General features: G+C 43.9%; 1 protein-coding gene across 1 annotated transcript; it reads left to right on the plus strand.

The window, feature by feature from the left end:
* The first annotated feature begins 2,121 nt into the window (after window positions 1–2,121).
* On the plus strand, window positions 2,122–20,593 carry TDRD6 (tudor domain containing 6). Its single transcript, XM_061622350.1, has 5 exons — window positions 2,122–8,701; window positions 10,892–11,010; window positions 11,139–11,228; window positions 16,302–16,362; window positions 20,152–20,593. Exons 1-5 carry the CDS (start codon window positions 2,401–2,403, stop codon window positions 20,202–20,204), a joined length of 6,624 nt encoding a protein of 2,207 aa, XP_061478334.1. The 5' UTR covers window positions 2,122–2,400; the 3' UTR covers window positions 20,205–20,593.
* The last annotated feature ends 4,966 nt before the right edge of the window (window positions 20,594–25,559 follow it).

A 25,559-nucleotide genomic window follows, 5' to 3' on the forward strand; every position in this document is an offset into this window, starting at 1 on the left:
CCTGCTATACGGACCTTCACTTAACGTACACTTGCTTTTACGGACATACTCCATACTCCACCATGCCCCTGATTACGTACGCTTGCTTCACACTTACGGACACTTAACTGTGCGTGGGGATGGAAATAGACGAGATCACGCCACCACAAATCAGCTGGGAGGCGTGATCGCGATCAGCTGAGAGGCGCGGTAGCGCAGCAGCAAAGGCTTTAGCATGGGGCTTTGAGGCTCCGCATGAAAGAGAGGTTAGTTTTTTTTTTAAAGGTAGTGCTTCACTTGATGGACATTTTCGGTTTATGTACTCGCTCTGTTTCCATTGAGTATATTAATGCGAGGTATTCCTGTAACTATGCCTTTGACAATTCTATTTTATAGTATTGTGTTTTCACAATTTCATCTGATTACCTCTTGCTGGTCATTGACCATAACAATAAAGATTATTATTCCCAAGTCCAGGATCATGAGAATTTGTCTCCAAGATCCCAGTTCACAAGTAACACACAGTTGCTGTGTTTGCACATCATGATAAGCCAAAACTGTTGTCTTATTTTGGATCCTCTCCTGGTGTGAGTGGAAGAAACATACAACAAAGCCGCAATGACATTTGGCTTCTCATGACATCTGAACCTGGCCAGAATTCAAAGCCAGGGTTTAATTGCAGTTTCCTGATTTGTCCCACTTGTGTCAAGGGCCAAGTAAAGCACCAGAATGCTTGCTGTTCACAGGAGGCCAAATTAAGCCAGCAATCCTGACTTATCATGGCATGCAAATGCAGCCACTCTAGTATTCTTGCTGTCACTGCACAGAACTCTAATAGATTCAGAATGAACATACTCAGATTCTAAGTAGCATCACATTTTCGGTAGACAATCACAAAAGAGCTGTAAAAATATTCTTAGGCATCAGCAGCAAATTTTATGCACCACTGGAACAAAATGCCTGGGAATTTTCAAAATTTGTTTAGAATCATTACTTGGCTGTTTTGAGTGGGCTTAGATGTTTTATTTTTGTAGGGCTCCAATACCTTTAACTGCTACACGACAACAAAGCATACCTTTGAAAGGCTGGACACATTTCTGCTTTACTTTGAGCATTAATTTTGCCCATAATTTTTCAGGTTAACCCAGTTCTACATTTTAACATACTTCCCCAAATTGAGAGCCTGATACCAAACCAAGCCATTAGGCACAAACTTTACTACTCCAAAGATTTGCACATCTGGCCACAGTGCGAGTGATTTAAGTGCTTAATGCAGCTTTGGTTTTTTATCAGAGGGGCCCAGACATAAACAAGAAGGCCTACACCACTGGATGATGTACCTTAGTTTAGCAGTCACAAAGTCACAAAGCACATTAAAGATTTCATTTTATCCATATACCACTCTTGAATTGTCCTTGGGAAGGATGGGCTATAACTGCAAGAACTCAAATATTAAGTAATAACTATAATAACGCCACAATCGGGCCCAACAGGAATGGGGCAGCGGATCCATCACCACATACCAGGCTGTGGCAACCATGGGCAGAAGGTAGCAGTAGCAGGTGGCATTGGCTTTTATCCTCCTGGGCTCAGCTACGGTGTCCCCACCACCAACTACTACTGAAGGCGCCAACGTGCAATGGGAGGTGGGGTTAGGACTGTGCTCTAAGTAATCTTTATCCTACATCCCTACTGTTACTCGGGCAGAATTCCTCTGCCTTTACCAGAAATTTAACAGAGAAAGCTTTCTCCAACATGAGACGGATAAAGGTGAACCTTTCCCACCAGATCCAGTTTCACCTGCTGAAGTTCAGTCTGTCTTGTGAAGCGACTGAAAACACAGAAGCCCTGCCAGATAAAAAAGATGCCTGTCTACCCCAATTCCATCGTTTTTTCACACACAACACGAACACTCCACCTCACACAAATTCCTTAGCTTATCACGCTGCCAATCAGATTGCCTTAAGTGTAAATTGCCCTACTCTTGCAATACAATGCGTATGGGAGGATTCTATTCGTCTGCACATCAATACAATAAGAATCGCATGGAATTAGTAAAGGACAGCTATAATTCTGAATTAAGACGTGAGCGTGCGAATGTGACGCTTTCGAATAAGTAGTCCTGATTTCGTCTTCCCGCAGCGAAGCCGTTCGCCTCCTGGTCACATTCAGGCCCCTCCCCCGCGACGTTCGACGGCCAACCGGGGGGGGGGGAATAACGGCAAGCCCTGCGGCCGGAAGTCCAGGAGAAGCTACCGAAAGGCGCGCCCGCCGTGGGGCGGCGTGCGACTCGTGGGGCGCTCAGCGGGTCACGTGCCTCTATGTAACGCGATGGGTGGATGCTCCTTGCTCCTTTCGCCGTGAGGAACGAGGCGTGGCGGCTGCGGCTGCGAAGGTGGGCGTTGCGAGGCGGCCTTCGCCATGTGCTCCGTGTTGCCCAGTCCGGGCAGCTCGATCACTCTGCGCGTCTCCTTTGTGGAAATTCACCCTGAGGCACCCCTGGTGAGGCTGTGGGGACTGTATGGCGAGCGGAGGGAGGAATACTTGCGGCTGATGGAAGAGATCCAGGCCAAAGTGGGGCCCCGCTTGGCGAGCGCCCCCGGTGGCAGCGGAGGACGAGGGGGCGGCGATGGGGACGCCCTGGCTCTGGGCGACCTGTGCCTGGTGGAGCTGGGCGGGCGGTGGCACCGCTGTCGCGTCGTGAGCCGCCTGTGGGGCGCCGGCCAGGACTACCGCGTCTTCTTGCTCGACGAGGGTCGCACGGTGAGCGCTGGCTCCTACTACCTGGCGCGGGGCCGCAGCGAGCTCTTCCACCTGCCTTCCGAAGTGTTGGGTTGCATCCTGGCAGACTTGGTCCCACCCGGCAGGATCGGGGCGACTTTGGCGGCCGCCGCCGGGGAGTCAAAAGGCCTGGCTCCCCTCGGATCAGGGATGCTGAGCTTCAGCTGGACGGCTGGCGCAGTGGAGTTCCTGGGCTACCTGCATGGGAAAGAAGTGACCGGTCTCGTCCGAGAGGTGCTCATCCCACAGTGCCTTGTGGTGCTGGAGCTGCCCTGGCTACTGGCGCAGATGCACCATCTGGGGCTCGCCAGCCAAATCTCTCCAAGCGCCTTCTCCGCCTTGCTCAATACCTCCCTTGGATGTACCGATGGTGCCCCTGCTCCCTCAGAACCATCTTCTTCCCAACCGCATGCACCTGTCCCCACCACTGCTCCATCCCAGCAGGAGCCTACCACTTTGGATTACTTTTATCCTAAGCTGGAGTTAAACATGACAGAGCCTGTGTTGGTGACTCAGATCTCTGATCCCCACAAAATTTATTGCCAGTTGCGCAGCCTTTCCAAAGAGATTCAGCTACTGTCAGATGTCATGTATCAAGCTTTTGAGGCATCCAAAGGAAAAGACCAACAAGAGCCCTTGCCTACCCCAGGCTCCCCTTGTGCAGCCCGGGGCATAGATGGTTGCTGGTATCGTGCTCTACTGCTAGAAATATACACTGGGGATGGCCCAGAGGAGGAGCCAGGGGCGGTGGCCCAAGTGATTTGTGTAGATTATGGTAGGAAAGAGTTTGTGACAAAGAGAAATCTGCGTAATTTGCCAGTTGAGTGTTTTCGAATGCCGGTGGTTACCTATCCTTGCTCATTGCAAGGTATTACAGATGGAGGCTGTGGCTGGGCCCAATCACAAATAAGTCAGCTTAAAATGTTGATGTTGAGCAAGGTAGTGCAAGCCCGCATTGAAGCTTATTGTCCCTTTGACCACCTCTATTATGTGACCCTCTATGGAGATGATGGCCTGAATCTTAACTGCTTCTATGGGGTCCAAGCCCATTGTCTGGCACAGAGTCTCCTGCACAGCAATCAAGAGTATACCTCTGACTTAGTGACTGAACTAGAGAGCATAGGTGTCCCTGCCAAGAAGGAGTCTGGCTCGCTATTGGGAGCACTGTCCCCACTTGCTGCTCCCCCACTTCCTGTTGTGCGTTTGAAGGCAGGAGAGTGTCATAGGGCTCAAGTGTTCTTACTCCAAGATCCCACAGACTTCTGGGTGCACCTCCAGGAACATCGCCAGCCACTCTGTCGCCTGAAGCGGAACTTAAGTGACTTCTATTCTCAGAGTAAGAAACTGGAAGGTATTCTGCTGGAGCCCAAACCAGGATCCCTGTGCTGTGTAATGTTGAAGGAGAACTGTTATCATCGTGCCCTTGTCACCAAGGTGCAGGGGAAAGGGATTGAAGTCTATCTGGTGGACAGGGGAAACACAGAAATAGTTGATTTGTATAAGGTGAAGGAGCTGCTTCCCCAGTTCAGAGAACTTCCTCCTGTAGCACTCAGGTGCACTTTGGCTAATCCTTTTCCCCCAAGTCAGTCATGGAGCCCAGATGCTGTAGACTATTTCAAGAAAGCTGTACTAAACAAGTTGCTGGTGATCCAGGTCTTAGGCATGCAAGAGGACATTTACATAGTTGAACTTTTTGATCATTCCCAAGCAGGAGAAAAAAACATAGGCAAAATTATGTCCCAGCAAAAGTATGCTGAGCATCATGAGACTAAAGTACTAGAAACTCTCCAGAAAATGACTAATGAGCCATTGAGGAGGGGCTCTGGAGGAGAAAGCATAGGGCGCAAGTCTGTGAGAGCAAGTTCAACAAAATATGAAACAGAGCCTGTACCACAAGATAACAGTTCAGCCTCTTATGCTTCTGAACACCTGCCCAGTGGAGGTGCGTCCTATTTGCCATGCAAAGCATATGCAAAAGAGGATTCTAGCACTACCCATACCCAAACCCCTTCACCCTATGTTATGCAAAACTACTCTGAAATAAAGCCAGGGTTTTCTTGTGAAGGGCAGCTGGAAGTTGGAAGTACAGTAGATGTGGTAGTATCCTATGCAGAAAGTCCTAGTCTCTTCTGGTGTCAGTTAGCTAAAAGTTCCCAAGACCTGAAGGCACTTATGGCTAAAATTCAGGATTACTGTACTCATTCAGCACAGCCCTATGACTGGCCAAATCCTGTATGTTTGGCTAAGTATTCTGAGGATAAGAAGTGGTACAGAGCTCTTCTTATTAGTAAAGTACATTATACTGAAGAGGTGGAAGTTGCATATGTTGACTATGGGAATAAAGAACTTGTTTCACTAAAGAATATCTGTGCAACTAAGATAGAGTTTCTGAAGTTGAAAGCCCAGGCTTTCAGATGTAGCCTTTACAACTTAATTCAGCCAAATGGTCAGGATCCTTTCGTTTGGGAGGAAAAAGCCACTGAAGCTTTTCATGAATTTGTGGATTCAGCAAGCAAATTGGAACTGAAATGTACCATATTTGCTTTAGCAGCATTAAATAATACAGATCTCATTAATATAGTGGACTTGATTACCCCTTTTGAAAGTGTATGCCATTTTTTAACAAGGAGGGGTCTCGCCAGATGTGTACAGCCGCAAAAACCCCTGATATCTTCTCTTCATCTCCTTTCATACTATTATTCAACGCATGATGTTAAAATAGGAAGTGAAGAGGTGGTTTATGTCACACATGTTAATGATCCCTGTCACTTTTACTGCCAGCTTGCTAGAAGTGCAAATGTTCTCGGACAGTTAACTAGTAGTATTGGTAAACTCAGTAAAATGTGGCACAATTTGCAAACATCACAGGGCCCTGGAAATGTGTATCTTGCAAAGTATACCGATAGCTGCTGGTACAGGGCAATAGTAACTTCAGCAAAAACTACCAGAGAAATTTTCTTTGTGGATTTTGGGAATACACAATTGTTAAAGAATGAAGACCTAGTTCTAGTACCAAATGATGCTTATGAGTTACTGCTTTTGCCAATGCAAGCCATAAAATGCTCTCTCTCTGATGTTGCTGATGTTCCAAAAGGTGCTGCTGTGTGGTTTGAAAAAGCAGTACTAGATAAGCCCTTAAAGGCTTTAATTGTAGCAAAAGAACCTGATGGAAAACTCATCATTGAACTATATGATGGTAAGATGCAGATCAATGCAAAACTGAAGGAGAGTTTGCAGTGCAGCAGAGGGACAGCCAGATATACAAAAAATGATTCATTTTCTAGATATCCACTCAGGGAAGCAAATGCTGAAAAAAGGCCATCTTTGATAGAAATTGATAAACCTGCCACTGAGGTCAAGAGGTGGAGCACTGAACATCTGGAAATGGTGGGCAGTAGCAAACAGAGTGCTGTATGTAGAGAAGCAAGACAGTACCAGCAGAAAACGAAAAGGGTGACAGCAAGTAAGTTTCCTGGACCAATGGAAAGATTTAATGGAAGTGATCCCGTAGCAGGTAGGAAGGGCAGAGATTCTGTGCTAAACAGAGAGGAAACACCTGATAACTTCAAAAGCAGAAATCAAACTGAAACTAATATACACTCTTCACTTAGAAATATTTTTGATTTACCTCAAAAAATCATAAATCCTGGTCTTAAAACTTTGGTGTACGTTTCTCATACAAATAATCCTTCTGACTTTTATGTTCACCTCGTAGAGGATGAGCCTTTGCTTGACAGCATTTCAGAGAAACTTAATAATACTAATACAGTTGAGAGCCTAAATGGGCAGCAGCTTCACATAGGAGACTTAATGTGTGCAGTGTTTTCAGAAGATGGCTTATGGTACCGAGCTGTAGTCAGTGAAGAGCCCTCTGGTGAACTGGTGAGTGTGCAGTATATTGATTATGGCAATACCGCGCTGGTTAGCATTTGCAAAACAGGTAGACTCCTCAAAGACTGTGCATCATTCCCAGTGATGAGCGTTCATTGCTCATTAGGTGGAGTGCAGACCACAGAGCTTTCAGAATGGGCACAGGAAGCAGTGCTGTATTTCTCCCAAAGGACAAGTGACATTCAGCTGAACTGTGAATTTGTGGAGAAAATTAAAGGCAAATGGGAAATTAATCTGTGTGACAGAGATGGCAGTGTAACAGTGGGTTTGGTTAACAGTTCCCCTGCATGCAAAAAACCTCTCTTGGTGAAGACATCTGACAATAGAGAGAGTAACACTGATCTGATAAACCTGTATGAAGCTGTTGTTTCTGATAATTATAGCAAACCTTCTAATATGCCAGATGCCAAATCATTCCTCTGGAAGATTCCTAAGGTAGGTCAAACTGTAAAAACTTTTTCAATAGTTGCAAAGAGCCCAGGATATTTTTGGTGCCAATTTGCTGATAAAGCTGATATTGGTTCAATTGAAAGAAAGCTTCAGGAAGCTGGAGAACTTATGGTAATCAGTGTGGAGAATATCAGAAGTGGCTGCCCCTGTCTAGCAAAACATGGTGAAGATAATACATTTTGCCGAGCAATTATTTGCAGTGTAGAGGGGGAAACATTGAGAGTAATTTATATTGACTATGGAACTGAGGAACTTATCAGTACAGAGATGATCAGGCAAATTTCTGATGAACTGTTAGCAATACCACCTCAAGCGTTTCTGTGTTGTCTGTTTGGCTTCAATTCTGTAGAAGGTTCATGGACTGAAGGAATAGATAAGATCTTCTGTGATATGGTGGTGGATTCTCTGTTGGATACTACAGTCATAGAAAGACAAAACCAAGGTCCTTTTGTAATCCCTCTATTTGTTGTTAAATTGGAGTGTCAAAAAATAAGCATCAATGAACAAATAAAACCCTTTTGGGAGTTTAATGTTGAGGACAGTGTCTCAGCCTTGGCAAATATTCTGAAACCTGAAGAACAGATCAGAGATGGAGAGGAAACTGTAATTTCTTCTTGTGCACTAATGGGTCCAAAAGATACTATTGGTGTAGATGATCTGTTATGCTGTTCAAAGGCATTCCAACCACTAGATAAGTGCTTAGTTGCTGCAGGGAGTAGTATTTCATTAGAAACATTTCCTTCAACTTCACCCAAATATCAAACCAAGCACCACCAAACCACTTTTGAAGCATTTGACACAGGGGACCTACAAGCTGTGTTTGAAACATTTAAAAATGAAGCTGATCATTCTGCATTTGAAAAAGAAAGGGGTACACCAAATCCTGCAAATGTTTCTGAAATGCAACTTCATGCTGGTAGTGAAACCGAAGTGTTAGAACGAGACCTTTCTGAAACTCGGAAAGAGACTGAAGACCAGACAGAAATGTTAACATTGGAAATACTTAAAATACAGCAACATTTGGATGACACACAGGGTGTGACAGATTCAGTGCCCTTTAAGGTGGTGCCTTCATCAGATACCAAGCAGCTGCCATTAGAATGGAAGATGCACTCGTTTGGAGATAGACTGGAGACAACTGAAGGGAAACCCCCCTTACGTGATGAAACACAAGAGAGATCAGAATTGGATTTGCTTGAGATAGAACATGTAGAAGGGGACTTAGAACAGAGGCCTTCATTAAAGGTTGAAACTGACTGTTTACTGTTGGAGCTGGTCACACCTGAAGTGCATCCTTTGCAAGCTGACGGAAGCGAGGAAGGTATGCTACCATTGGAACTGCCTGCAGATAATCAAATCCAGTTATCAGTGTCAGATTTCTCTTGCAATGAAGACCTTACGAAAATGTACAAAACAGGGCAAGAAAGCAAAAAAGGCAGTGGTCTGGAAAGGCAAACTCTGCTGAAAAAGAACTATGTAGAAACACAGATGTGCCATGGCTTGTGTGAAAGATTTAAAGAGAGCAATTTTGTTGGAGAGGATTCTTTGAGAAGTGCACTGTTAGATGATGAAGCAGTTGAAATTTCAAGTCACAATAAGGGTAAGACAATGCTTGCTTTTACAGTACTTACTTGTAAGTGTCATAGATGACTTGTGGCGCATACAGTTTCTCTTGCTGAAGAGTTACTCTCACTTGGCAAGTTTAGGTAGGTAAATACCTAAGACAGGAGTTCCCAAAGTGTGGTCTGTAGACCACTGGTGGTTCACTACCATCATTCCCAAGCATCCGTAAAGCTAATGGCCCATCATATTTGTCATCTATTGGTGGGTTCAAGCTAAAATTGTTAGATATAAAGTTGCATGGGACTCTCTTTGCAGGCAGAGAGAATGTCAGCAGGTGTATTTTTACACACTGATGGAAGAAGATGCACCCACTGAAATTCTCCCATCTGTGCACTGTTAAAGCAACAAGAGTTCTGTCCTATTGTGTCCATAGCAATATCCACAGTTTGTATCTACACAAGCAGCCCTAGCTGACTAGGATGGTGTCCAATTTTGGTGTTCCATCTGTGCAGCAGATTTCTACTCGCAGAAATGGACCTTCCTGTTTCTTTCCTCAAGGGTTGAGGGAGCCTCCAGAGCAGATGGGGGAGCTCAGGGAGCTGCAAAGATGTCCCTTCTCTTCTGCTAGCATGACGTTGGATTTCTCCCATAGTTGATCATAAAGAAGAGAATGTCATTGTGGAGTTATAAAATGCCAAGAAGAGATCTCCTAAATAAAAATGCATCTCCAAAGTTGGCAACATTAAGCATGCCCTGATTGCCTTTTGTCTCCCCCTGAAAAACACTTCTAGGGTTCCTGCAGACGTTAAATGCCTGCCTAAACAAATACGTGGCTAAACCATAACACAATGGAAGCTAGATGGAACTTGTGGGACAAGGAGCTCCACAGTCTAAACTCCCAGGCACAGATCTCAAACATACAGAACAGAATGCCTAGGGAAGCAAGTGAAGTCACGATGTGGCTTTTAGAATATTTATCATGTAGAAAATGTCCACCGAGGGGATAGAGATAATTTGACCAGTGTGCATTTTACTTGCAAGCACATGCAACAGCAGGACCTCTTGCTCTTATCTGTGCGTACCATACACTGTTACTGCTGTTTTCCCTTTCTTTCACCTGTTGGCTTCTGTTGGTTGTGAGCCCCAACCAGTCTAGTGGTGACCGTTTTTGTTTTAATCAATCAATCCATCTTTATTTTTACCCCGCCCTTTTTCCAAAACTGGAACTCAGGGCGGCTTACAAAGAAAAACTACACATAGGTAAAAAAACATACAAAAATATACAATTAAAATAGAATTAAACTATTCGTAACATTAAAAACATAAAACATACACTTAACATACTAAGACAATTTAAAACTTTAAGAATAGGACCATAGAACAATACAACAGACCTTATGAGGCCCTATCTTAAACATCTTCTAGTCCAAAAGCCTGTCGGAATAAAAAAGTCTTTGCCTGACGAAGGAAGGATAGCAAGGAAGGGGCCATTCGTGTTTCCCTAGGAAGAGAGTTCCAGAACCTGGGGGCAGCCACCGAGAAGGCCCTATCTCACGTCCCCACCAATCGCGCTTGCGAAGGTGTTGGGACTGAGAGAAGGGCCTCTTTTAGGAAGAGACTCCATGTGAAAAAGCACGAGTTTGCCAGCCAGGCATCTGCTTATATTATAACTTGCCCTAAACGAAATGGTTAACTGTTATCTTGAACCTTCATACCTTCACAAATGCACAATGAATTTTCATCAAACCAGTAATGGACGTACACCCTGCAGTATTCATGATGTTTTCACACAATCTAAACAGACAAAAGAAAAATATGAAAGTATGTTTGGGTGGTTTAAAAAGGGTCATAAACCATAGAAGTCATACCCCTCAAAACAAAATGTTAGAGCTATTATGACACTGTCATCATTCTGTCACTGGATTTTTCTGAAGTTTGGTCAGATTTTACCCTTTGTCAGGTCAATTGTTGGTGCATGCTACAAGGACTAATGATCTTTCGTTACAAGTTGAATTCTCAAGTGTTAGAACACTGAAAAAGCCGTGATTTAATGTGCTGTCTATGCCTATATCTAGTGAGCAGAAAAGAAAGGAAACATGGAGGAAAGCCCTGAAGTCTGCATTACTTCTTGGGGATTGCCAGTTGTTAATCCTATTGCCTCATTTTAAGTGGGTTCTGCCATGCAGTGTAAGAGGCATTGAAAAATAAAACATTTTCTGTCTTTCAGAAAAAAGTGAAACCACTTGCAACTTAAAGGGATTTGATATTGGTTCCAAATGCATGGTGTGGTCAGGTGTTCATTGGTACAAGGCTCAGATTTTAGGTGTATCTGCCGAAGGTACGAAGGTAAGGCAGTTTGAATGGATTGGGTGAGTTAGCCGCATACAGTTTGATCTTGCTAGTTAATGATACGTGTCCATTAAGATGCCCTATCAAAGTTACGTCTGTAAAGTTTATATTGTCTTTACATAAAGGTTTTGAATCTTTCAAGTGGAAATGAAGAGGTAGTAAGTCCTATTGATGTTTGGAATCGGATTCCTGAGCAGGATTTAAGTCTAACTGAGGTAAGTATGCTGTAGGGTTCTAAAAAGCAATACTATATTAGCTGGTTTCACTTCCAGACTGCCCCTCCTGCTTCTGCGTGCCCCTTTCTCTCTGACTCAAGTGAATGAGCTGATAAATGACCAAACTCAGGTGACTTTGAAGCTGTTCAGACACCCTGCAGCTACCCTGCAGCTTAGTTGGCTAAATTAGTCCTGATTATCTGGATCCTCTCTGTAGTAAATAACTGAGATAACCTGAGATAATCCCAGTTCCCTTCATCATTTATATTTGGGGCAGAGAATTGGTTTCCCCTTGTTGTGATTTGCATTAGATTAGAAACACAGGCAGTCTTGCAGGCAGTTTTTTTTTTGTCTTTTATCTCCACTAGGGATAGGAAGGAGTGAATGTGAGCTATGTTTATAAAGCATGCAGTGAATCCTTCTAGAATACAGGACAGGATGGGGAGGCTTTTTAGCTCCACAGGCCAGATCCTTATTAGGATCTGCCTCACTGGCTAAATTTGACTGGTGGATGGGGCTGCCCACCTGTCAAACACCCTTGCAGCTTGGCAAGTCTCACCTGTCAAACTCCCTTGCGACTTTGCAAGTCTCCCCACATTCCCTCTTTAAACCCCCAATACTGGAAGCTTAAAAGCAGAGTGCAAGGAGACTTGTGAAGGCTTTAAGACAGCTCCTGTGCCCTGTTTGAGCCTCCAGTGTCTCAAACAGGAGTAGAGGAGTGTGACGCCCTTCCCTGGCTCTCCCTGTCAGGTTCCTACCTGCGCGTGGCTACTGCCTGTCACTAGGCACCACCAGGGAATCCACCAGTCCGGACTGTCCTTTATTTTATTTTTTCTCTCCCCGCTCTAGCACAGATCTCAACAGATCCCCCTGCTAGGCAAAAACCAGTCACGTCCTAATACTAGTATTCCCAGAGACTCTGAATACTGGTATTGTTATTCTCTTCACCGCTGCCACCATTTGTTACAGTTCCCCTTCAGCCTTGGTCATTACCTTACCCTCCCTTCTGGTCTGTGAAACCCCAGCCAAGGATCAGGCCTTTGGTAAACCAAATTAAGTATTTATTAAAGATAACAAAGCTAACAAGATTAACAAGATTTCTTCTTAAGGCACATAAGCATATGGTTTTACTCAATACTAATCCAAACTCCACCCCCCTCCTTCTCCACTCTGTCCTGGCAAACAACTCTCTCAAACCCCACCAAGCAACCCTCTCTTCTCCCCCCAGATTCCACTCTCACTCTTCCTTTTATACGTTCAGCCATTTTAAACACTCAGCCAATCATCTAGCATTCTACTGCCCATGCACTCCCCCTCCTCTTTCACTCCACTTACCATGTATCTTCTAAACAACCAACACTGACCATATATACATTAATATAGGAACATCACAAGGAGCTGTCTTAAAGTCCTTTGTAAAAGCGCTCTTCAAAGCTGCTGCCCCTTCTTTAAGCATTGGAGTAAGCGGGGGGGTGCTTCAAAGAACGCCCTGCTTCTCCTTTAAGGAGCTGGATGAGGGAGTCCTCTGCCACCCGCTTGTTCACTCCAATGTTAGAAGGTGGATGACTGCTTCAAACAGCAATTTTGCAAAGAACCCTTTGCTAAAGCGCTCTTTGAGGCAGCTCTGTTTTTCCTTTCAGCAAGTGGGGTGGATGGTGATGGCTGCTATTGCCAACACATGCCCACCCACTTAAAGAAGATGCACAGAGGGCTTTAATCCCTGCTCATTAGTTGATGAGCAGGGATTAAATGCAGCTGTCTTGGCTGTACGATCCTGCTTGGGACAGGGGCACACACAACAAATGTAGAAGTAAACCCTATCCTCCCACCCATCAGCTGATGTTACCTGTGATGTCAGCTGATGGCAGGTGGGTGTGGTTTGGGGAACATGGCCTTGCAGGCCAAATTGGACCCCTAGTGGGCTAATATTGGTCTGCAGACCAGTGTTTCCCCATCCCTGGCATGGGCAAGAACATTCTGCTGCCTAGATCAAACAGAATTATGGGTTGCATCCAGCAAAGTTGTTCCATTATTTATTTATCTATTTATATAAAAAATTATATACTGCTATTTCATTAAAAACAAAGTGGATTACAGCATGTTTAAAACACCAACGACGATAGAATTTTTTTTAAAAAACATTAAAAATACAATTTAAAAAGTATGTTCTTAATTGCCTGCATAAGTCTGGCGAAACAAAGATTTTCAGCAGGTGCTTCAATGTTAAAATAGAAAGTGCCTCCTGAATCTATGTTGACAGCATTCCAGAGAACTGGGCCGATGACACTGAAGGCTTGATTTCGTGGTGATGTTAAATGAGCCTCGCCAACTCGGGGGACAACAAGAGCTGCTCCTGCAGATGATCTCAGTGATTGAGCTGGGATACAAAGGTTCAGGTGGTCCCTAAGATACTCTGGACCTAAGTTGTTTAGGGCTTTGTAAATTAATACAAGGACCTTGAACCTGGCTCAGTAGCAGATGGGCAGCCAGTGCAGATGTTTTGAAAGTGGTGTTGCATGTTGTCGGCCATATGCTCCCATCAGCAACATGGCGGCCACATTTTGAACCAGCTGGCATTTCCGAACCAGGGCCAAGGACAGCCCAACATAGAGCGCATTGCAGTAATCCAGCTTCAAGGTTATCAACACATGTACTACAGAGGTCAGGCTATCTCTATCCAGGAACAGCTGTAGCTGACGAGCCAGTAAAAGGCACTCCTAGCTACAGAGGATATTTGAGCCTCTAGGACAAAGATGAATCCAGGAGTACCCCAAGTCTACGGAACTGGTCCTTCAGAGCGAGCACAACCCCATCCAGAACAGATAACCGGCCTGTCTCCCGGACATGGGAACCACCTACCCAAAGAACCTCTGTGTTCCCAGGATTCAAGCACAGTTTATTGGCCTTCATCCAGCCCATTCTAGCATTCAGACACTGATCCAGAGCGTTCATACAGATGTCGAGTAGCACTGGGGAGAGAATGCGGAAACCGATAGCACAAGTGCCAAGTGGCCAAGGCACACTTCTCCAGTCCTCTGTGGACGTGACCCTGAAGGTAAGAGCGGAACCACTCTAATACAGTGCCTCCAATACCCATCCCACTGAGTTGTTCCAGGAGGATGCCATGGTCAGATCAAATGCCGCTGACAGATCAAGTAGAAGTAACAGTTGCACTCCCCTTGTATCTCTCACAATAAAGGTCATCCATCAGGGCAACCAAGGCCGATTCTGTTCAGAAACCAGTTCTGAATCCAGATTGTGATGGATCAATCTCATCCAGGAATACCTGCAATTGCTCTACAACCACCTTCTACACCACCTTTGCCAAGAAAGGGGCATTGGTGACTGGTCTATAGTTGTTACACTCCACTGGGTCCAGTGTCGGCTTTTTAAGAAGTGGATGCACCACTGCCTCTTAAAAGGCGGTGGACATCACACAAAGATGCATTTACCACAACTGTGACCCATTTAGTCTCCTCACTCTGGCTAGCTTTAATAAGCCAGGATGGACAAAGATCTAATGAGCAGGCGGTCGGGTGCGTCACTGCAAGTATCTTGTCCATATCATCAGGTGGGATTAACTGGAATTGATCCCACAACACAGGGTTCAGTGTTGCATTGGACACTTGGCTGACACTGCCACAATAGTAGCGTATGAATCACTGTGGAGCTGAGCAACTTTGTCCTCAAAGTGTTTAGCCAGACGGTTACAGCTGGCCACCATGTGCTCCAGAGGTCCATCCCCCTGGTTAGGAATGACCACCCTCTGGGCCACACAGAACAACTCTGAGCAGTTCCTCCAGGACGCAACGGAGGCAGCAAAGTAGGATCTCTTTGCCGCCCCCCACCGCTATGTGGTAGGCCCGATTGTGAGCCTGTACACATACTCAGTCTGCTCTGGAGCGAACTCTAGGCTACATACGCTGTAGCCCTCATCCAGTCCGTTTCATCAGCTGCAGCTCCTAAGTATACCAAGGAGCAAAGCGAGCTCCATGGAACCACCTCAGGTGCCCTATGAGTCTCATCACTTCATAGTGAGACCAGGACCTCAACCTGCTCCATCCACTGGGAAATCCCCCAGAGCATTCAGGAATCTGTCACATTCCATCAGTCTTCCATTAGCATAAGGACTTTTGCTTGCACTGTGCAACTGCCCCTCTCCCACCCACCCCCCATGTGCCCTCCCAGATCTGTTCTGGGATATGCCCCAGTCCTTGAGCAGATTGGGCAGTGAGGGTGGGGAAAGGAAGGAGAAGCTCCGTTGTACAAGCGGAAGTCCTTGTGCTAACAGAACAGTTTTGTTGGATACCCTATCACAGCAGTCCCTGAGTGTATTTCTCCTCTCACCCATGGTCAGCCAGGGTTCTTTTTTAAAAGCTGACGGGTGAGGTTGAGAGCTCAATATTTAGCCAGGATGTTGTGAAAGTAACAGCATCCCTTCTTTTCTTCCTCTTTTACTGTCTAGCACAGTGATGTAAGGGAAGAATGACCCAGAGCATTGGACGCTAAGGGTAAAGGCTTTTTTTCTATCTGTCTTCTGTCTCCATCACCCTTCTCGAATGCTTCCATTCTTTATGCTCCCATCTGTGTCTTTAATGTCTGTCCTCAAATTATTGAGCATTGGGAATAGTCTTTAGTGATGAAGAATTAACATGGCTTCTGCACAGGGAGTTATATTGTACTAGGCAATAGGAATTGCTTCCCATAAAATGTTTTTGGAATTGTGAAGTGTGTGTTGTAACATAACTGTTTGTTGTGTGTAAAAAACTAAAACTTAACACTTTTCTGCCTTGTTGTTTCAATAAAGTTGATTTAAAGGAAACTGATGCAAAGTTGAGGAAGAACATCTTTATCTCTGGATGCTGGTTTCTATTAAGATGGTAATGCTTCCTGCCAGTTCACTCCTTGAGGCCCTGGCATCAAGACGTCCAATGAAGAGCACACTGTATACATTAAACTTATCAGTGAATGTGACTTCAGTACTTTCATACCATACAATTAAGCAACAAATTTGAAATAGGTGTAAAATATTATTCTGTTCTTGAGACAGTTCTCTTTCTCTCCACCCTGCAGATACTAGACAACAAAGTTGATGCTGTGCATTCAACTGCCAAGCTACCTGTTGGTGCAAAAGGTAACGTTTTAAGAAAACATTTGTATTTATAGTTTGTGCTGAGTAACATCTAAATGGCTTCCCATGTGAGAAGGCCTTCAGTGGTGCCCTCAGAAGGTAGCCCAGAATCTGAGGGTTTTTTAAAAAAGACAGATGTGTGCTATTGCCAACTAGTCTCCCCAGCTGGGCTCCTGTGCTGTGGACAGTGGGGTAACAGAGAGAAGATTAGCAGGTACAGTATTCCTCAAGGCAGCAACGTCATGCTAGGAACACCTTCGTTTGTTGTATAACTTAATGGACTGGGTAAGGTTACAGGGGCCTGCCTGGAGCATATAAGTTGGCAGCCCCACAGAGGAAAAGTTGGAAGCATCCTAGCCACTGCTATTGGACATGGGGTGGGCTTCCATCCTGGTCAGCACAGATTGGAGTGTGGGATGGATCCTGTACTTAGAGCGGCTTGAGGAGAGCATAGGGAAAGAGAAAATAATGAGCAGTTCTACAGCACAGTTATAAGATGGGGGATACTTGGCCCAGCAATACGACATGTGAAAAGGATCTTGGAATTGTTTTTGATCACAAGTTGAATATGATATATTAGGCTGCATTAACAGAAGTATGGTTTCCAAATGGCGTGAAATATTAGTTCCCCTCTATTCAGCGCTGGTTAGGCCTCATCCTGAGTACTGCGTCCAGTTCTGGTCTCCGCACTTCAAGAAGGATGCAGACAAACTGGAACAGGTTCAGAGGAGGGCAGCAAGGATGGTCAGGGGACTAGAAACAAAGCCCTATGAGGAGAGACTGAAAGAACTGGGCATGTTTAGCCTGGAGAGGAGAAGACTGAGGGGAGATATGATAGCACTTTTCAAGTACATGGAAGGTTGTCACACAGGAGGGCCGGGATCTCTTCTCGATCATCCCAGAGTGCAGGACACGGAATAATGGGCTCAAGTTGCAGGAAGCCAGATTTCGACTGGACATCAGGGAAAACGTCCTAACTGTTAGAGCCACACCACAATGACCAATTGCCTGGAGAGGTAGTGGGCTCTCCGACACTGGAGGCATTCAAGAGGCAGCTGGACAGCCATCTGTCAGGGATGCTTCAATTTGGATTCCTGCATTGAGCAGGGGGTTGGACTTGATGGCCTTATAGGCCCCGTCCAACTCTACTATTCTATGAATGAGTCCAAATCTCCAGGGCCTGATGAACTGCATCCTAGAGTATTGAAGGAACTTGTTGAAGAACTCTCATAACCACTGTCTATTATCTTTGTGAAATCATAGAGGATGGATGGAATGCCAGATAACTGGAGGAGGGCTAACATTGTCCCTATCTTCAAAAAGGGCAAAAAGGAGGAACCTGGGAACTACAGACCAGTCAGCCTGACATCAGTCCCTGGGAAAATTCTGGAGCAGATTATAAAGCTGTCAGCTTGTAACCACCTTGAAAACAATGCAGTGATTGCTAGAAGCCAACATGAATTTATCAAGAACAAATCTTACCAGACTAATCTTACCTCATTTTTTTAATTGGGTAACCTCCCTTGTAGACTGTGGGAATGCTGTGAATGTAATATATCTCTACTTCAGCAAAGCTTTTGACAAAGTACCCCATTATGTTCTCATTAGCCAGCTAGCAAAATGTGGGCTGGATGGAACAACTATCAGGTGGGTCCACAGCTGGCTACAGAATTGCACTCAAAGAGTGCTTATCAGTGGTTCCTTCCCAAACTTGGGGGGGGCAACGAGTGGGGTACCGCAGGGCTTGGTCCGGGCTCTTCAACATTTTTATTAATGACTTGGATGAGGAGGTACAGGGAATGCTTACCAGATTTGCAGATGACAGAAACTTGGGAGGGACAGCTATAGTTTTGTAGAAGACAGAAACAAAATTCAAAGGGATCTTGATAGGCTGGAGCATTGGGCTGAAAACAACAGAATTAAATTTAACAAGGGTAAGTGCAAAGTTCTACACCTAGGAATAAAACCAAATGCACAATTATAAAATGGGAGATACTTGGCTCAACAATACTGCATGCATCTTGGAATTGTTGATCACAAGCTGAATATAAGCCAACACTGTGATGTGACTGCAAAAAAGACAAATGCTATTTTAAGCTGAATTAACGGAAGCATAGTTTCCAAATTGTGTTAAGTACTGGTTCCCCTCTAGTCGGCACTGGTTAAGCCTCATCCAGTTCTGGACACCACACTTTAAGAAGGATGCAGACAAACTGGAACAGGTTCAGAGGAGGCAACAAGGATGATCAGGGGATAGGAAACAAAGCCCTGTGAGGAGAGACGGAAAGAACTGGACGTGTTTAGCCTTGAGAAGACTGAAGGGAAACATGATAGCATTCTTCAACTACTTGAAAGGTTGTCACACAGAGGAAGCCCAGGATCTCTTCTTGATCATCCCAGAATGCAGGACATGGAATAATGGGCTCAATTTACAGGATGCCAGATTTTGACTGAACATGAGGGGAAACTTCCTGTTACGGTGGTATGCCAATGGAACCAATTTTCCAGGGATACCTGTGTGCCGAGTATGTGGAGGGTTTTTTTAACTAGTAGTTATGGCTTGAGAATTGTACTTGCCCAGCAAAGGTTTGCTACATTTTGCACTCTGTGTGTGCATGATTTCTGTGGTGAATAAAAGTTCATTGTGTGTGCTGTTTATACTTTAAAAGTTAAGGACTTCATTTGACTTTTATCTGACATGCTGGACTTTGGACCCACCTACTTAGCCTTTGGAGGGTTGGCCAGATAAGAGTCAAAAAAGGTTCCCCACCTCTGCTTTAAACCATATTTTAAACAAAACTTTAGTTCAGTGTAAATTCGCCCCTTGTTCGTTTTTTCAGCATGCTAGGAAAGAAAGGAACCAGAGGCTTGGTTGCCATTAATATGTGAACCAGCATTTGTGGTTTGTTTCTCACCTAACAAACTAGTGGTAAACCAAAGTTTGTTCTTGACTTACCATTGTGGGTTGTTAGGAGAGGAACAAACCACATGCACCAGTCTCTTTCCTCCTTGGCATGCTGAAGAAAGGATCAAGGCATAATCTTCTGAGCAGCGTGCACCAACACACTCCTCCTTTTCCTGCAGTGGAGGAAGAGATCCATGGTTGGGTTGCCCCTTCCACTGTAATGGGGCTAATGTGGTATATCCCAACTGAGGATCCCTTCCTCCACTGCAGAAAAATACATTTTAAGCCCAACATTCTAAGTTCATTTCCTGCAGCGGATGGAGAGGATCCAACCAGCCCAGTGAGTGGTGCTGCAGCGGGGAGAATTTCTGCTCAGTACTATGAAAGCAGTTGGGTGTGGGGCTTTTCCCTCTGTGCTTTTGTTTTGTTCTGTTCCTACTCTGTTGAGTTTTTATTGTTACTTTGCCGTTCTTGGGTGCTGTTCTGTTACCTATGGCACTTGTGAACTGAGAATTAGCTGCACTCCCACTCAGTGTCATCAATTTAGCTTGAGTGTCGAGATGTGAAGGCCCAGGCAAAAAAGGAAAAATTAGGGGGGAAACATTTTTCTTTGTCCTATCCCGTCCCCCCGGCCTTCCCATCTCTACTTGAGTGTCATGGTTCCTTCTCTTTCAGATCAGTGGTATTATTTATATGACTAGTACCAATAAAGTTCCTTCATGGTTTGAATGACAAGCATTATTTATCAGGAGGACAGCCTTTACAGCTCTTGCTACTGGCACAGATTGATGTCAGAGCGATGGAAAGGTGTATTTTTAATTCAGGTGTGCACACAACTTTTAACTATTGAACTATAAACTGTTAAAACTTGCTTATATCTCTTACAGTGAAAGAAGTGAGTGCTGTTTCAGATGTCAGTACTGATCCTCCTGTGTTGTGACAATTGCGCTGAAATTACACCTGAGAGATGGAAGAGTCCTACACACAAGCTTTTCTAATGTTGGTATTGATGGCAAGAGTTAAATGGACATATCCTGTCCCAACCAGGAACAGAGGGCCACTTACGAGTTTTTAGAGTGTGCTCCACACACGTACATTTATCATAGTTTTCTAATGGTACCCTTTTGCAAATCTCAGATAGTGTTCATTATCTTAAATGTCTAAGACTGTTTAAGCTTTGGAGTTTCTTTGTAAAAGAAATGCACATATTTTGAGTGTGTACTTCCATTTAAAAAAACTTGTAAAAAAAAAACCTAACGATATGAAAGGTTTTGTTTTTCCTTTTTTGTTTTAATGAAACCAAGAATAAAGCTTATAATGTGGACAGTATTCATTCTTGCTGTTTCATTTCCCAGTTCATGGAAGGCTTATGATCTCAGCAATGATAAATAGGCTACACACATGGCATGTGGAACTATGCTAAAATCTCTAAGATTTCTTTTAATACTATATACAGGATTTGTGTGCACCCATACGCAGTACAGGTGTGGCAGACAGGGAACAGTGAAGACTCATAGTATGAGGTGGGTTTAGAATGGCCACAGTGTTATTGATTAAACCTCACCAACTTTGGTGAGGCATAGGGCAGGGAACGAGTCACTGGGCAATGAGATCAGCTGATCAGTGGCGGTTGCTAGCCTGTTTTCTTGGTCCACACAGTTTGATCCCAAACTTGTAGGCAAAGGAAGCGTAGTTTGCAGCCGCCACTGACTGCACCACATAGGCAAAGGATGACACTTCACCAGGCATCTGGTAAATGACGGATGGGCGACTCTGCCCATTTGTCAAAGTGGCCCTTAAGACTGGGGGATGACAGGATCTGACCTGCCAGCCAGATGCAGTGCCCCACCCTTACCTTGAGGGGTTCTCACAATGGTAAGCAGGATGCCTACCCCACATGAACTATGTATCTGGCCCAGTGCCTCCACCACCAGCAAGATTAAATGTGATTAAATAAAACCAAGGATTCTCTTTAACTTCTCAGGGGCTTTTGATACCATAAGCCACAGTACCTCCTGGAGCAGCACTGTGGGCTAGAAATATGGGGCACTGCACTGTAGTGACTTGGTTCTTTACTTAGGGTATTTCCATAAAGTAGTAATGGTGACTATCACCATGGAAGTTAATTATGATGCCCCACAGGGGTTGATCTTGCCCCCCATGTTACTCAATATGTATATGAAGCCATTGGGAATGTCATCGGCATTTACCCTGCAACAATAGAAGCACTCTAACACTCCCTGTGCTTTTATGCTTCTGTTCCAGCCTTTTAATATCAGCAGGAACATCCAGTTCTCTAGCCGCCTTATACACTGCAAACTCACCAATCTCCTTTCTCCATGCCATGCATAATTTCACACTCTTCTGTCATCTTGCCTCTTACTCGCCTTTTTTTAAACTAAACCCCAAATGTTGCAACCTTTCCTCATAGAGGAGTCACTCCATCCCCTTGGTCTAGGTGGACCAAAGCATGAGTTACTTAGCCTGGATCTGAACCAATTTCTCCCCAGAATCCTCTGCTCAAGCAACTTATACAAACTTTGCTCAACTGGAAGCTGTTCAAAATATGTTCCTTAGATCAATTTTTGCAGCTCCCACTTGTGTCCCCAGTTTCATCTTACGTATGGAAGCGGGATTATCTTCTTTAGAAGCACGAATCTGGTGCCTGAGAATTAGCACTTGGCTTAAGCTAATATTCAGTCCTATTGGCCTGGCACCTCATATTTTGCAGGATAGATTTCATTCTTCATGGGAAATGATGCTTATTAATAAAATAACATCCTTGGGGTTTTCAATCCCTGCAATTCTAATCATGGGCCTTTCAAAAGCGAAAGAGCAAATTCTACAACGTGTTAAAGATGTGGATCTTCAACAACACCTTGTTCTTATTAACAAACACTTACTCAATCCTAATCCGCAATTCCCAATGCCGTATCTTTTTAATTTATCTATACCGAAGCATAGGAAGGCATTTATGTGGGCAAGGCTAAACTGCCTACCAAACGCGATTTTGATGGGCAGATAAAACAAAATTCCTTATAGTGATCGGCTGTGCCCTTGTAATGCTGGGGAGGTTGAATCTTTAAACTATGTCTTTTTCCATTGCTCTTTGTACCATGAAATCAGAAACCTTTTGATCAAGCCGCTAATTATTTCCCTGCCAGGAAGAAATGAGGCTTTTTATATTAAATATCTTCTTGCTGAACAATCTGCTCATATCACCGAGTCTGTAGCCAAATTTTGTGCCATAAGTATTTCCATTAGGAAAAATTTATACCCGTCCACTCAATAGCATTGAACGGTCCCTTTCTTATAAATCGTGATGTGTCATATATACGAATTATTTCTACAAGTAATTGGCTATTGAACTTTGTAACTAATTTTGTCTTAATACCTTTGTATAATAATTTTAAACTCATTGTAATTGTTTTAATTGTTTAATTGCTTGAATATTTTGTGTGTTTGTACGTATTTATACTGGTCTTTGACTGTAATAAACACTACTACTACCTCTGCCCAAGTGAAAATGCAATCACTCTTTCATGCTACCTTCATGTTTCTGGAGATTTTTTTTTCACCCCCAGATGGTATGAAAGAGCAATTGCACTTTGAAATGTGTTAAACAGGGTTTTCAGGCATTTTATTGTTTCCGAAATCTGCGTGACCGGAGATGACAGTGGAGTCCTATGGAAAATAACACTTCTTTTCAGCTACTGTCATATGAACGATGGTCTGCCTGAGCCTCCAATCTTGGGAATAATTTTTGCTGCTTCCTTACTCATTTATTTACTCCGTGGCGCAGTGTGGTAAGCGGCGGTAATGAAGCCGAAGCTCTGCTCACGGCCGGAGTTCGATTCCAACAGAAGGAGGAAGTCGAATCTCCGGTAAAAGGGGTCGAGGGCCACTCAGCCTTCCATCCATCCATGGATGGTAAAATGAGTACCCGGCATATGCTGGGAGGTAAAGAAAGGCCGGGGAAGGAACTGGCAATCCCACCCCATATATACGGTCTGCCTAGTAAATGTCACAAGACGTCACCCTAAGAGTCAGAAACGACTAGCACTACAAGTGCGGGAACACCTTTACCTTTTTCTGTCTCTTAATGGAGCCCAGGGTGGCAAACAACAAAAGGCAAAACAATACAATTAAAAACAACACAAAATATATTTTCAATAATGTTAAAAACTCTAAAAGCATTTAAAAACAATTCAGTGGTGGTGATGAGGCATTGGAGTAAAGAGCTGTGTGTGCCACAGCACCTGCCCTGCGCCCCCGCTATGGTAGAGGGTCCTGTCCCATCACCAGCATTCAGAGTATGAGTCAACTGCCAGTCAGTGGAATGGGAGGGGAAGCCATCTGAGCCTTTGCGTGGACCAGCTCTTCTTACCATGTGTGGGGAAATGCCTTGAGAGATCCACTTTGCTCTGCTCTATCATCGTTCGGAGTGTTCTGCTTTGATGTGCCTTGTTTTGCTCCAGAAAAGTGCCAGCCTCAGGCAGGATTGCCAGTGTGGTCCTGGGAAGGACCGTAGCCCAGTGGTGGAGCATCTGCTTTATATTCAAAAGGTCCCAGGTTCAATCCCTGATATCTCCAGGTCAGGCTGCGGGGAGAATCCCGCCTGAATCCTGGAGAGCTGCTGCCAGTCAGTGTGAGATGAGCTGGAAGGACCAATGACCTGAATTGGTACAAGGGAGCTTCCTGTGTTCCATAGTGCATTTGTGTAGCCTGTGAATATTTTCAAGGCAAGAGGATTTGGGAGAAAAATCAAATGTAAATCTTGGATGATGCAGGTCTTACATTCAGGTTAGAAGCCTGATTAAATGTCTCCCAAATGCTGGAGGGGTTGCGAGGAATTAGGTACGTACTATCATATGTGGTGGTCATGTGCTCCAATACAGATGTTTTGGACCCTAATATTTGATGAGATTCAATGAATTACAGGACAAAATATAGAAAAAAAGCCACAATTAGCATTATTAAATTTCTTCACAGATTTAAATAAAGATTTAAATTGTAAACCATTAATAGGCCACCTTTCGATGGCAGCCCGGCTCACTATAGCCAAACATTGGTGAGATTTGAAAGGGGCCACCCTGAAATATTGGAGCCAAAAAGTATGGTATATAGCCATTATGGAGAAATTGACCTCAAAATTACGGCAAGCTCAGGGTATCGCACAAACAAATACCTTTGTAGATATCTGGTATCCATTCATAGCTTATGTTAATCAAGCTCAAGGGGATGTAACCCCACCGATATATTATGCTAATATATGGAATGCCTAGGATTAAATATAGCTATGCCTAGACGGTGGGTGATAAGGAGATAATTGGGGGGGATAGTCTTAATGTTTTGTTGATTGTTTAACATAAGGTTTTATTAAGTTAGCCATATGATGTTAGAATATGGACCTGAGTTATTTATAATCATTTATTGTTTTTTATCTTAGACTGATTTATCATAATGGCTTTTGTTTTAAATTTTGTATATAACAAAATATGAAAAGAATATTTTGGATTTGTTTTGATTGAAAAAAGTTTAAAGTTTCAATAAAAAGTATTTATAAAAAAAAGAAAGCCTGATTAAAAACAAAACTGGACTAAGCTTCATATGTGAAAAATGTCCTCACGTGGAAGAAAATAAAATCCCATTGATAGAACTGTATAGCCTCGGCACCACCTGCTGTCCAAATCTTTTTTCACCCATCAAAAGCCAAGACGTTTGAGGTGAACCTCTTTCTTCTTCTGCACCCACAAAACTAACCTTTTCCTGTAAGAGAAAGACATGGTTATACCGACACACTTCAAAAATATGTTACTTGTTTAAAATGAGGAAAACCCAATATCTGTGCTTGCACTGCAATGTCTCTGCAAGTGTGCAGAAGCATTCGTAAGTATGGGTAACCCCAGAGATTGCAATTCTATTTCCCTAGCTAAAATTAATCCAAAATTAAATAGCAATGTATCTTGGAATGCAAGCAGCTTATTAATGAAATTAAATGTCACTCTCCCCTTGCTGGATAAATAGACACCAAGAGACAAAGGCAAACACTTTTCCTAGCAGAGCAAACTCAGAAATAAAAATATAGTAGAATACACTTTATTACTGCAAAGATTAATAAGTTCAGGCTAGAGAGCTTGCCATGCTTACTTAGGAGTAAGTCCCACATGTAGGACTTATTTCTAAGTAAACATACATAAGATTGGGATGTCAGCCAGTTAAAAAAACAAAAACAAGGCAATACTAGAAATGTATCCATATTTGGCAAAAGGGGGGATCAAGAATTCAGAGAATG

The sequence above is a fragment of the Rhineura floridana genome, chromosome 4 (genome assembly GCF_030035675.1).
Source record: "Rhineura floridana isolate rRhiFlo1 chromosome 4, rRhiFlo1.hap2, whole genome shotgun sequence".
NCBI classification, from domain to species: domain Eukaryota; kingdom Metazoa; phylum Chordata; class Lepidosauria; order Squamata; family Rhineuridae; genus Rhineura; species Rhineura floridana.